The sequence below is a fragment of the Prenolepis imparis genome, unplaced genomic scaffold (assembly GCF_030444845.1).
Source record: "Prenolepis imparis isolate NDT839.2.m4 unplaced genomic scaffold, iyPreImpa1.0 SCAF_2, whole genome shotgun sequence".
Lineage (NCBI taxonomy): Eukaryota > Metazoa > Arthropoda > Insecta > Hymenoptera > Formicidae > Prenolepis > Prenolepis imparis.
The window spans coordinates 16,038,749-16,053,151 of NW_028141160.1; the positions used below are offsets into that span (position 1 = coordinate 16,038,749).

The window sequence follows — 14,403 nt, forward strand, 5'->3', positions numbered from 1 at the left end:
AGATCGCAGCCAATAGATATGATGCGTGGCATCAGAAACGTGCAGCGAATGCAAGCGAGACTCTATATACGCGAGATCGAGCTGTCATGACACATATGCGTACGTTAGTATTACTACAGGATTCGCAATTACCGGGGACCACGTTAGTTTGGGAGGACGGGGTGAGACGAGTGATGAGGGTGGCGGTGGTGGTGGTGGTGATGGTGTTGGTGTTGGTGCTGGTTGTCGGTAGTGATTAGGGCAGCGCACAAAAACGAGCATTATTGCTCGGCTAGATTCCCGTTCGGGTCCGTATTATAGTCCTCGTACTCGTCCTCCGGTTCCTCGTAATCCGTCTCCGCGGGTTCAGGACCCTCGATCGCCGGCGTGGATGTGCTCGTAATATCCTGCTAAGCACACACAAGAGAGAATCCAAGCGTACCCTGCTATTTCCCCTTTCATCCCTCTCACACGATAACGCGTGTTTAGTTATTAGATTATTAGTTTCTATATACGCGGATTGTTAGTACCCCGCAGTAATAACTAGCAAAGAACGTGCCGACAATTTCACAAAATTCACATAGAAAGTCTATTAATGATTATTAATTAATACATCCGATTTTTATATAGACTAGAACAACACAAACGCGCCCCATTCCTCGTTTTATATAAAAAAGAATGATATTTTTATATAAAGTTTGTTTTAACTTGATTAATATTTTTTGACAAGAAATCAGCTGATTAAAGAGTTAATTTAATAATTTATTTTTAAAATAATAATATGTTTTAAGTAATATGTTATAATACTTTAAACTCAATTATAATATTTTTGACAGTTATCAGCTGATAACTGTCAAAAATATTAATCGTGATATATTAATCGTGTATATTAATTAAATAAATGTGTACATAAATGTATATATATATATATATATATATATAAAAATGTGTACATAAATGTATATATATATATAAATGAGTACATAAATGTATATATATATATATATATATATATATATATATATATATATATACATACATATATATGTGTACATAAATGTATATATATATATACTATATAAATGAAACAATTATATTAAATTTTTGTATTTCATAGAATTTAGTTCTAATAAGTTAATGAATGTATTCGTTCTTAAAACTGAATATGTTGTATCTTTCTAACCAGAATAGGACACATGTTTATATAAACTTTCTTGCTTAAAATAATATGTATAATAATGTCTTAGAATGCTGACCATATTCTTCCTGAAACATCCTGTGTATATATGTATATATATATTTTTTTTCTTATTTCGTTTAATCCTAACCGAATATAATTACTAATTACGCGCGCGAAGCGAAGTTATTATATTATTCTTTGATAATAAAATCTTGAAAATTGCAACGCAAGCATAAAAATTATTATTGCAATCAATGCATAAAGAAAATATATTAATTAATTATGCAATGCATAAAAATACTATATTTAAATCTTTAACAGAAAATGCGAATAACAAAATAGAATTTTCTACAAGAATTTTTTGACCAAAATACCTACGCTTTCATTAGACTCACACATCTCCATACATCTGCTACGCTGCGCGTCTCGCGCGGGACTGATCACCAGTCTCGCGATCGAGATATCTCGCACGAGAATCAGTCTTGCGCGAGACGCACAACGTGATGGACGTGTGGGCTGCGTTAATCTAATAGAGAGGATAGAAAGAGAGAGATGTTTTCGTCGGACTCGGTTCATGGCTGTGAAGTTGGCTTGCGCTGTTAGTTGGCGACACCGCTGCGCAGAATCTTGTGGTCGGTGGTGGGGATTAGTCTCTCGCGAGACGTGCAGCGTGGTGAACGTATGGGACGCGTTAGTCTAATGGAAGGGATAAAAAGAGAGAGATATTTCGCCGGGTCTAGTTCACTCTTGGCTATGAAGTTAGGTATCACCGTCAGATGGCGACACGGATACCGTTGCTCGCTCTGCTCGCTCAGCGTCTTGCGGTCAGTCCAGTCCAGTCTAGCTTACGCGACACGTGCAGCACAGTGGATGTGTATTAGATGCGTGAGTCTAATGAAAGCGCAGATATATATTTTGATTTCAAAAGATTCTTTAGAAAATCCTATTTTTTGTTCCCTGTTAAAGATTTAAATATTATATTTGTATGCATTGCTTAATTAATTAATATATTTTTATGCATGCGTTGCAATTTTTGAGATTTTATTATCAAAGAATAATATAACTTCACTTCGCGCGCGTAATTATATTCGGTTAGATTAAACGAAATGAGGAAATAAAAATATATTATATATATATAGAAAGAGAGATATATGTATATACAAATATATGTATATTTAAAAATATATATATATATAAATGAGTACATAAATGTACATATATATATAAATGCATATACTATATATACATGCATATACTATATATGTATACATGTATATAATATATATACATATTCATATATATACATATACATATATATACATATTCATATATATACATATTCTGGTTTAAAGTATTATAATATATTATTTAAAACATAATATATTATAAAAATATCATTCTTTTTTATATAAAATCGAGGAATAGCGCGCGCTCGTGTTGTTCTAGTCCCTTTCTAAAAAAGGCACGTTAAGTCGATTCTCTCAAGTATTGTTGCCTTTTTTTCGCGATGCTGATTAGCTGCCTTGATTTGCGTTGTGCGTATTCATAACATCGAGAGGCTGTCATCCCGAGGGTTAGCAGTTTGACAGTTTGTCCAAAATGAAATTATGTACAATAATAACATGTTTTAATACTTTAAATTCGATTAATATTTTTGACAGTTATCAGCTGATTATTGTCAAAAAATAATCGCAAACAAAGTACATATTATAAGTATACACATATATTATAACATATTATATTATTTACAACATATTATTACAATTAAAATAATAATTTGTAAGTAATATAATATGTTATAATGGTTTATCCGCGATTAATATTTTTTGACAGAAATCAGCTGATAACTGTCAAAAATATTAATCGAGTTTAAAGTATTATAAGATATTATTTAAAACATAATATATTATTTCATTTAATTTTATTTTGGACAACTTGTCAAACTGCTAACCCTTGCGATGACAGTCTCTCGATGCTATGAATATAACAAAACGCGAATCAAAGCAGCTAATCAGCATCGCAGGAAAGTGACAACAATGTCAATAATATGCCTTTTTTAGAAAGGGAAATCTCGTAAAATATAATATTGGCAATTATCCAATGGAACTCTTTATCTTTTTTTATGGAAACAATTGTTAATCCGATCAAACTGATTCTATAGCTATCATTGAGAGAAGCTTGTGGATCAGTAGAAAAGCTTTTTTTTATACACCTTTTGTTAATTTCTATCGCAGTGTAATTTGGAAATGTAAAACGTTTGATTCCTCAAATCTATTTTGCCCGCAAACTTCGAAATGAGAGATAAAACTATCGGTTACCTGCGGTGGTCTCCAGCCGCAGCCCGGTAAGGGAAGCCCGTCTGGTCCCAGCGGACACGGCGCGTCCAATCCTGGTACACCCTGGTCCCCCTTGTTGCCTTTGTCGCCCTTCCTGCCGCGTTTACCCGGCGGCCCCTGCGCGCACACGCGAAATGCATCATCTCTCTGACAGCGCGAAACGCCCGATGCAAATTCGCGACGTGCAAATAAGGCCAGGCACATAATATTGTTGGATTATGCAATTATACTAGTACTGCTGGTGAGAAATCGGTGCACAATACCTCGACGAGTACGAAGTGCAGAGGAGAGCGTGTCGCGGGTCGCCGTTCAATTAATTGGACTTTAAATTGTTAATTAGGCAAGAGAGAGGGCTTTTACATCCATCTCGACAATGCGAATCGCTCGCTCTATATATGATCTCCGGATGATCTCTTTTGTCATTGACGGACATTCCGAGACGATTTCACGGGGAAATAATAACGACGCGACAGCGCTCTCGTTTGGCGCTTCGTTTACTCGAGCATCTAATGTTTCCTCTAATTAATATTAATTCGCGCCTCTCGTCATAATGCGCTTTCACGGAACGGTGGTGGCAGCATATACATGTACAAATTCGCAATGTACGCGCAAAATGTGTTAGCCTCGCGAAGGGACCGCGTGGATCTTGGTAAGGGTAGGCGTGTATATAACGTGTGTGCAAGGACGTTCCCCTCGTGTTTGCCACAACGAGAGAGAGCTTCCTTCGTTATATCTCCGTATGACCTTGTACTGCGTGATCTCGCAGTCTCGTCGTAAACGACGACGATGACGACGACAGCAGTGTCCCCGACGTGCTTGCAGCAATGGTCGTGAATAAAAGATACGCGCGAGGATGCGGAAGGGCTGCTTTGATTCGATCGTCCCGAAAATTTATGCGCGTAAAATATTTATGTATGCTCTTGCATCATTTCCTGGGATTTAGGTCTAGAAAAAAAAATATAATAACGCGGAATTAATGCGGAACGAAATTTTAACGGAGTAATTAATTTCGTCTCTGTACAGATCGTTAGTCCGATCTCCTGGTGATTTTACCCATAGCGAAGATAAACCAATCGACTAATGCTTTGCGAGAATTCGAAAGCTTCCTCGGCTAACTCGCCAGGACGTGCGTATGATTATATATCCGTTAGGAAGCGAACCGTATATATCCGACTACGCGCTTACTCTCTCCTTCTCTCTCTCTTACGGTCTGTCGGTTATCGTTGGGCAAACAATCCCCCCGTAAAGCATACGGGACGATCTAATCACGCCCGATCGCTTTCGCATCCCCGCGGGAAGAGCGGCAGTATATATATGTATATAACGTGGATCGGCTCTCTGATACTGATGGAGAGCGTTGGAGAGAAACGTGAATACGTCGAATTAAGTCAATACTCACAGATTCGCCTTTGGCACCTTTCTCTCCCTTCGGTCCCTGGAATTGGTGAACACGGTCACAAAAGGAATTTTTAAGTCGTTTTGGCCGCGTAATTATTTTTTTTTCTTTTTTTTTATCACGCGCGCGCGCGCGCGAGACGGTCGTTCCAGAAAATCTTTCCAACGGAAGGAGGCTCGAGGAAGAGATGCCCCACGTGTGACCACGACGACGTCGCGTGTATATCGATTCAACGGCGGCTTTTCCGTCGACTATCGAGGGGAAGGGAATGGCTATCGATTCACGGGCCGAAACCGCGGGGGTATTTCGAGTAGATCACTTGGTTATTGCTCTTGCCTCCGACGAGAGATACGAGAGACGTCAATAAAGCGAGAATATGGAAGGTCAATAAATAGCAGCGATATGAGAGAGAGATTAATAATTCTGCGTTTTTAATTAGAATAGCAATCATTTCTGAGTAATTATGAGATATTGTTAGTTGTAAAATTAGGTTTAATTATTTGACAAAACATTACGTTTAATTTTTTTTAAAAGCACGATTTAAAAGGAGGATGTTAATGAAATATTAACAGCTTTCTGTAGCTTTTTTGTAGACACACTAATCCTGTTTGCCGTTTGTATTAAAATATTCACGTGGAAACTGTGATATTAATATCACGAGAGAACAGGTATGCATGCTTTTTAGACTTTTCTGTTTCTAAAGAGAGAAAAAAAAAGAACAAGCGCTGTAAGGCTTTAAATAAGAAGGAAATATCGCGCTACGGCCCGCGAAATATAGTTATATGTTCAGACGCGTGAAAGGGATTATCCTCCTTCAAATACCTTCCCATGCATTCGAGGGTATATATGAATGAGTAAGTGAGAGAAAGATAGAAAGAGAGAGAGAGAGTCGTTTTATATGCTCTCACATCGGTACGCATTGAGCGGTCACACGAGCACTGCTCGAGCATCCTTCCGGACACTCCAGAGAGAAGCACGAGGGAGTTGCGCGTTTCCCCCTCCGTTATAATTCGGCCGTAAATTTTGATCGGGCGATCAAGCCCTCTCTAGCTCGATTATATATACATATATATATATCAAAGGAGTTGCGCGCGGGAACCCTTTACGTCTGCCTTAAATCGGTCAACAACTACTCGCACATCTGATATTATTTTCGCGCGCAAAAATATCGTAAAAAATAAATGACAGCGTTCTTTTTGCAAATGATACTATTACTGAAAACATTTCACGCTACAGAAAAATATATAAAAGATATATAAAAATTAATCACGTAAAAATCTAATCGGAATATTAAGAAGCTACTCTCATAAAAGACATTTGAGTATTAAAAATTCAAGTATCGAAGAAAATGCGCGCATCTCCAGATATATATGTACGAAAGCCTCTTGCGCGAGTGCAATTGATTAAGCGCGATATACGAAAAGAAATTACGAAAAAAAAAAATTAATTTGCGAGAAAATGGACTTCGAACGAAAGAGGGAGAAAGGCGCAAGACGCTGGGGCTCCGTTCTCTTCGAAATCGGACGGAGGGAGTGAAAGGGAGGATTCTCTTTTCGATTATTATTTTTCTTTTCTTTTTCCGACAGTCCCCGGGGTAGATTAGGCGGAATGTGTCGTCGTTACCCCGGGCCCTGGTCAGACCGTGTCAGATTGTGTCGCAGTCGCGCCGGAGGACGAGCGATAATCGAAAGCCAACTGTACCTCCGCACCGGGAATCCCGTCGGTACCCTGGGGACAAACACAGATCGACTCGTTAGCGTGTCTCTCTCTCTCGAGATGTAATCGAGTCAGAGAGGCTGACTTGACGCGTTCCTCAGACATGACTCGATTCCAATGTACCCGGATACGATCTCAGGAATCTCGAACGATAGAAAATACAGATTGAAAGATCACGATTGACGGATTGCGGTATATTGAAATTCAATTGAATCGCGGAAAGACGGAAAACGATCCGCAAATTTGCGTTTACGTGTCGCGCGACGCGAGTGACACTTTTATCCGTCAGTCAAAATTTTATTACTGAAGAATCGACTTTAGACAAAACAAAAAAAAATCCTATATTAATAATTAATAATTTCCTATATATTTTAATAATGTTCCTATATTTAAAAAAAATGTACGGAGCGCGCCTTACAGGATCCGTTAAAGCAGAAAACTACTTTTTGATGAAGGGCAAGATTGCCTCGGGTAAACCTCGAGCGTGCTCGATAAACATGAACGACACACAGGCGATATCACGCGTTAGAGGAATCGAATTCGACGGCGGAAATAAATACTTGATGAGGCGTAGGACTTACAGGCAATCCCGGATCTCCCCTTTCGCCCTTCGTTCCTGGCTCGCCCTGCGCACCCTGAAAGTACGAAGAAACTTGACGTGCGCTTGACACTTAGACTCGCTCTCGTACGCCGTAGAAAAGTAGAGGAAGAGAACACACGCGCGATCTAATTTCTCTATATACTCGATCTAATTTCGATCCGATTGTATCGCGTATCGGCGAACGAGAGAGACAGCGAGACACGCGAAAATAGAGAGCGCGTCCGAATAAAAGGAGGAGTAATCTATAGTGAAAACGGGGTCACATCCCGTGGATCGCTCACCTTCATGCCGTCTAATCCTGGTGGTCCCTGAAAGGTAGAGGAAACCTCGTCAGATACACGGCGAAGCCCATCGATAATATCGAGCGTGTAATATTGTCGACAGCGATTTAAAACTATATCTCGTAGAGAGAGAGGGAAGGGTAGGAGGCATCTTTATTATTTAGAGACGCTCTTTTAAACATCGCCCTCGAGTGCTTCAGGATCCTCGTTAATTCTCGTCGCGTGTCGATCGATCAGGAACGCGCAAAAATGCCAGTTGCGACGTGGAAGAATATTTGCACAACGCGCCACGCTGTTTCGCTATATAAATACAGCCGCAGTTCTCTGTGTCGATCGGCGTTATATACCCTCGCAACTCTTTCCCGGTGCGCGATAAAGTTTCGAGAACTCTCGGATTTTCCAAATTAAGTTATAGTCGCGCTTGATGTGTCGGTATAGATATTGGCCGGGGGGAGGAGATATTCGATCGATTTTCATTGTAATGAAATTGCCCTCTATTGGAGGATTCCCCGTGCTCTCTCTTCTCCCGTTACGACGAATATATCCGTGCCTCTGTAAATATTTGAAGTGTAATTTGAGTAAATTTCTATATCATTTCTAAATAGAGAGAAAAACGTTTTTTTTTTGAGCTGCTTAAAAACGATGTGCAAACATTCTTCTTCTACTTCTTCTTTCGCGGAATAAAACTTAGCCGGCGCCCCGTAATGAATTAGATTTCTTTCAGAACGTTTCGCGTTCAACGCTCGTTCGGGCGTTTCAACTCCGAAACTCATCTTCGACCCGTCGTCGCGAGATTATCTTCACCCCTTTCCCTCCCCCCTTTTCGTATTATCAAAATTAATCCCCGAGACCGAGGCATACTGACAATCGAGGGCGGACGGCTTCGTGGAAGGTATAGAGCAGGAGCTTGAGCAGAGTTCAGAGAGAAAAAAAAAAAAAACTAGCGTACTTCGTAACGAAGCGTCGACGCTTGTGGCGCCTTTGTGTTTTCATCCTTTTTTTCCTTCTTTAGAATTTTAACTCTAAGGTAGCAAGATTAATCGTCGGCCTGAACGACCCGCCGATTATAAAGCCACCATTCGTGGTCGCAGCAAATTAACACGTGTTAATTTTAAGTCTTCTTTATCTTTAAATCTTTTCCTATTTTTTCAACTTGCAACTTGCGACAGATGCAAATACAAAAAGAGATAGAGGAAGATGAGCGAAATTGTTATCCAATGGATCGCAAACAGTCGTAGCACAATGCAAATAAGAAGCGAGATAATTATATTATTGGATTATTATTATATATAAATATATGTGTATGTGTGTGTAAAAGAGAGAAAAAGAGAGAAAGCATTAATTTTTCGGTAGGCAGTTTTAGAAGCAAAGGACACAGGCACATGCACATTCTGTTTATTAATCGGGACAATGTAAAACAAAACTGATGTTAGAGTCAGTATTCACATACGCATTCAATTAGATCGCCTTAGGTTGATCGGCTTAAGAGAGGAGAGCGCCGCCTTAACAATTAACGCACGCAGACACACGCGTCTGGATTTATTGTGTGTGTGTGTGTGTGTATGTGTGTTGTATGTGTATATATATACTACTATATATATAATATATGCACACAGAGTGTCATCTTATGATTATCGAACATCTCTCCCGGTTATGGATTCTTCCGCGAACTTTCGTAGTCAACCTTTGCTCGGCGAAAATTTGATCAAATATTTGACAAGTAAAGTTTAAATTACATTTTCATTTAAGCAAAACTTATTTGAAATTATTGGAAAAATTAGCTGTTGCTATTTATACAATCTTAAAGCCAATCGAAGAAAACTCTTTAAATCTTTGAGGTCGAGAAACTCGTCTCGTAATTAAATTTTCGTCAAATTTTTGTTAGGGAAGAAAAAAAAAAAAGAGTCGATTTTAAATTCGTCAATGAATCTGTAACAAAGAGATTTCGATACACGACAGATGATGGTCTGTGTGTATACACCTGCATACGACACGCAGTTACGTGTACATATGAACTTCTTACTTGTACTTAACATTTACAGACATACACATACAAATGGGTATACAAGGCGTTCCCGAGTTTCATCGACAAAACTTTCGAAATTGAACGCGTTGAAACGAACGTTTCTTTTAATGGATACTTTTGCCCGCGAGTACCTCGTTTCACCAAAATTTCGACGAAAACTCTATCGGATCGGGTCATTAAAAAATCCGTAAATTTTCTCCTAGTTTCGCAAGATCGATAATTACAGACGTTTCCGTATCGATTTCGCACTCGATTACTTCATCAATGTCGAGAAAGAGAAAAATATTCGTCGGCAAAAATATTTAATAGGAATAAAAATAAATTTTGGACGCCGTGAAAAGAAAATTTCTTTTGTCGACAGGCTCGAGATAAACACCCCGTATATTTATATACATATCATCGATTTATTTACGCATCAAAACGCGACTGCGTTCTCCAAGTTTCTCGTCACGCATACGTTCCTTCGTGTATATGTATGTGTGTCCGAGAGTATACATGTGTGTGAGTGTTTGTATACATATACGTATGTGCGTTTGTTTATGCATATGTGTATGTGTGGGACCGTCATACACTTTACACGCACAGGAGAGTCATTGTCATGAAATAGAGTTGTCATCGACGGAGCTTCGTTCGCGCTCTCCCGTCCAGTTATCCTCTTAGACTATATTTAATTTATTGTTTTCAAGTGTACACAAGAATTAGAGGTGTGTTAGTATCGCTCGTAGTCCGTTATTTAGACGATACATCGATTGTGACGGCGCGCCAAATATACCGTTATACGTCGTTTTATTCTACACTGTACATTCTCATGATTCTTTCTGTTCCGTATTTTCAGATTACGTCGAGGATAGACGCGTAAAGTCAAATTTCACTACAAATATAATAGTATTTTTAGATGAATTTTTTCGACAAAAAATTAGTATCTGAATAATTTCTGAAAATTATACACTTAAATAATTTTCGATTTATTGGAGTCTTTTTTATACTAGAATTTTAAAACTGGAAGAAAGATTTTTGTTGAGCTATCAGAATCAATATCTGTGCGATCACATAATACATACATATTCGCCTATCCTCCACAGGAAATAATATCTTTCCTAGATATTGAGATCATCTTTGAAGATGCTTCGCTATCTCGTTGTACTTCGGATAAAATCCTTCTTATATAGGCCAAGTAATTACCTCTACCAGTAATTACATCTTACATGTATTTCACGATATCGAGAATCTTTCCGCATTTTCAGCATGTGCAAAATACTCTTGAAAAGCTTGTTAGTTTGAGATTTATTTAACTTTATCGTCGGAGGAACGTTCGCTAAAATTATCGACTATCCTAGACGCATCTCGTATATGAACATTTAGTTTGACGTCTAGTTTATCACCGACAAGAATGTTGCGTCGACTTTGCTATATTGATTAGAAACATCATATCGCGTGTTCCTCTCACGGTTCTATTAAAGTTCCGCAGGAGAATATCGCAAACTATCGATACTGCATTTTAGCGCACCCGACGGGATAGTGGTGGAAAAGCCGAAAGAGCAGACGGCGAGGGAGAAAAAGAGAGAGAAAAAGAGGGAGAGAAAGAGAGATGGGTATTTTCTCCTACTTGTTATTCGCGGCGGCCGGCCACAGAAACGGTTCTACTACTGTTCAGCGAACGCGAAATTTCCTCGCGACCGATGTTCGTGCGCAATATCACCAACGTTTCCCACGACTCTCATAAAAGGTCTTGCCGAATGTAAGTGGTCGAATACATTGACCTTTCTTCTCCTTTTCTCTCTCTTGTTTGCCCGCTGCTGCGCTGTTGCTTCTTTAGGCAAGCTTTATGCAAGCGCTGAGCAATGATTTAAAACGCATCCAGCTGTTCTGCGCGAGAGAAAAGCCGCTTTTAGCGAATTTAATTATCAAAATAATGCGTTTATTGTTTGTTTGTTTTTCTTACTGAGGCGCGAGTCTGAATCGAGCAGCGAAGAATCGGAAACGTTACCGAGATGTTATCCTCCTGATGAAACCACGCTGACGTCAGCGACGAGTAATCACGTTTTCATTGCGATATATGTTGATGTAAATTAATTTTTTCATCTACCGTGATTTATACCGCAAGAAAATATTGCGTCCAATTTCTCGCTTTCGACGTCATAATTTAATATGATAGCTGTGCGATGCGTTTTTCTTTTTTTTCTTTTTCGATCAGGAGTTTTAATTTTATTCCCTCTTCTATTTTTTCTTCCTATTAATATGTCTTACGGAATTCTCCCGACGTAACGTTCCCGTACGGAATTCTTGATGGTTCGTGAAATGCGACTGGAATACTACGAAGAAATGTAGAACGAAGAGGAATCATGATAAATGGCTGGGTTATTATTAGGCGCCGGCGATGCTGCGAGAGCGAGCTTTCGTTAAGTAGAAGCCGACTGAATTATTCTCAGGAGAGGCACAACGGAAAAGTGGATTTTGCCAGACAAAGGGACAGGCTGAAAATTGTTTCTCAAAGCTTGCCAAGTTAATTTAGACGAAAATTAAACTTTTAACTTTCGATAAACGTTACTTGATCAGTAATTACGGTCTTCACGTTTAATTTTTAATTTAATTTTTTTTTATTCAAAAACCTTTTTTTATTCTAAACAAATTCCAATCGAATTGAAAGAAAAGGATACTCCTGAAGTTTTATATAAATCTCTATGCAAATTTCTCTAGAATCTAGAATACGATCCGAAAATAAAATATCGCCTAATTACCAAAGAATATTTGCGAATATTTCGAATGATGTACGCACAATTTGATAATGAAATGACATATCAATAACTCTACTTTATTACGCTATAAATAGTGCGATAATTAAAGCCTTGCCTTTACGTTTTATTCGATAAGAGATAGGAGTCCTTCTTACGAAAAATGACTCATTCAGGAGAGAATAGAATCCGTACGTCTTTTCATATCACGCCGAGATACAAAATTTAGCGGGACGGCGAAGTTTATTATTTTTCTTAGACCCACCAAACTCTCTGAGTATACTTGCGCTTGCGATCGAGAATCTGTTCCCGGTCGGCGCAAACGGCTGACTATTAGCCGATACGTATAGAGTAAGTTAAGAGGACGGATGGTGGTGTGATACGCGTAACATGCGTGCGATCATGCGCAAGTTACGCGCAGACGAGAAATTTATTTCGAAAGTATTTCGAATATGTCATTAAAATAGATACACGCGGCGTCGCGATGATTTTTTTTGCCCTTAACAATTAATCGTTAAATTCCCATTATTTTATCAAATCTGATTTATTAGGAGCCCTTTGCAAAATAAGCGGCTCTGCTATACGCGGCATCAGGTATACAGGATGTGTCAGATTTGCGAAATATTTTAGGATAGAATTGGAATCGAGAGACTCTCTGTAACTCTTCGATAATTTCGAGGTGATATTTAAAATTACAGAAATATTTTATATTTATATTAAAGATCCTCTAAATTCGTCACACGCAGAGGACGCGTCTCTCCTAAAATATTTCTGAACAATCACCGAACATCCTGCATAGCTCATCATTCCAATTGGCGCGATTCTCACTTACGATCAATCTCGACGAAATTTTAACACACTGGAAGACGTTCCTTCCGCATTCCTGTAGTCTTCATCATTGTTAGACATCGGCGCGATTTAAATCGCTTGATGAATTTACACTCCGCGTCTGTAAACGTTGCGGAAATTTATGATCGCAAGCTAGAGGAGGATTTATATTCGGCCTCTCTGCGCTTCGTTCTCGAGCGAAGCAACGACGAAGTTGCGCGCGGATAGATATCAGTGTTGAAGACCGCGTTCCTCAATGTCGAAGCGAATATTCTTTCAGAGCGGACAGAGTCTATGTACGCTTCTGTGAAGTACAACGATATATAGTATATACATATATATACTATATATATACATATATCGTATACATATCGCTTTCTGATATCAAAGAGGAAAACGCGCGACCTCAGTGACCCGGGCCGTAATAAGTCTCGAGTCTCAGTTCCGGAGAATGTTGAGTTTCGCATTAAGAGACACCTCAATATCGAATTTCATAGCAGCGACCAATGGCCTGGCAGGAGATCGATCGACGGTACTCGAAATCTGTCTCGTGGGGGAGAGGATGGCAGAATCCGATCCGCGGGATCCAGCAGCTGACACTCCGGGACTTGGCGCATTCTAAACGATCTAAACATGTCGATGATAGTTCGCGCGCGATGCTTACGCGTCCGCTCGCCTCCTCTCGAATCGCCACTCTCGACGCGAATGATGACCGTCACATGTTACCTCTTTCTCATCAGTCCTCGCTGTATTTATGTATGTACACGCAACACGCACGCGAGCAAGTGCTCTCTCTCTCTCTCGAGAGGCGATCGAGAGGTGGCCGGCCAAGCTACGTTGTGACTGTCGCGCGCGATAATATAAACGCACTTATCGGCTTATTATCAGCGAATTCCGCGGCGGCAACGCCAAGTAACGATGGCGTTAGGAGCGGGAGGTCCGCGTTCTTACCATGGTGCCAGGTTTCCCGGAATCCCCGGGCTTTCCGGACTCTCCCCTCAGTCCCATGGGGCCCTGAAAGTAGATAGACAGAACCCCCATCAGCATGTCTCACGATTTTGGCAGGATTTGGCGGTACCGCACGCAGGTTGGCGGTCGCAAGCGCGCGCAACTTGGCGCTCGGTGGACGATATGCACCTCTATGCTTGTATTTGTATTGTATCGTTTTATCATGCAGGGGGAGAGATTGTGTATACCTTCGTATTCATTTGCGCACGCACCTCTTCCCGTCTTTCTTTCTCGTGTACCTACTTTGTTCTGGCGATAAAGTCCAATTCAAGTTAATTATACCACGTGCCATAATACTCTATAGTCCCTTTCAGTCCCCA

General features: G+C 39.7%; 1 protein-coding gene across 12 annotated transcripts in view; it reads right to left on the bottom strand.

The window, feature by feature from the left end:
- LOC145949035 (uncharacterized) overlaps positions 1-14,403 on the bottom strand; it is a 140,606-nt gene that overhangs the window by 3,478 nt on the left and 122,725 nt on the right. For 7 of the 12 annotated variants that reach the window (XM_083058723.1, XM_083058722.1, XM_083058720.1 and 4 more), the window contains 7 exons: positions 14,027-14,089; positions 7,490-7,516; positions 7,189-7,242; positions 6,593-6,619; positions 4,895-4,930; positions 3,478-3,612; positions 133-389 (listed from right to left, as the gene is read on the bottom strand). In XM_083058723.1, the coding sequence (XP_082914849.1) occupies positions 261-389; positions 3,478-3,612; positions 4,895-4,930; positions 6,593-6,619; positions 7,189-7,242; positions 7,490-7,516; positions 14,027-14,089 (471 nt within the window). In that variant the 3' untranslated portion in view covers positions 133-260. The remainder of the gene's footprint in view (positions 1-132; positions 390-3,477; positions 3,613-4,894; positions 4,931-6,592; positions 6,620-7,188; positions 7,243-7,489; positions 7,517-14,026; positions 14,090-14,403) is intronic. The other 5 variants (XM_083058713.1, XM_083058715.1, XM_083058718.1 and 2 more) reach the window with 5 other exon arrangements.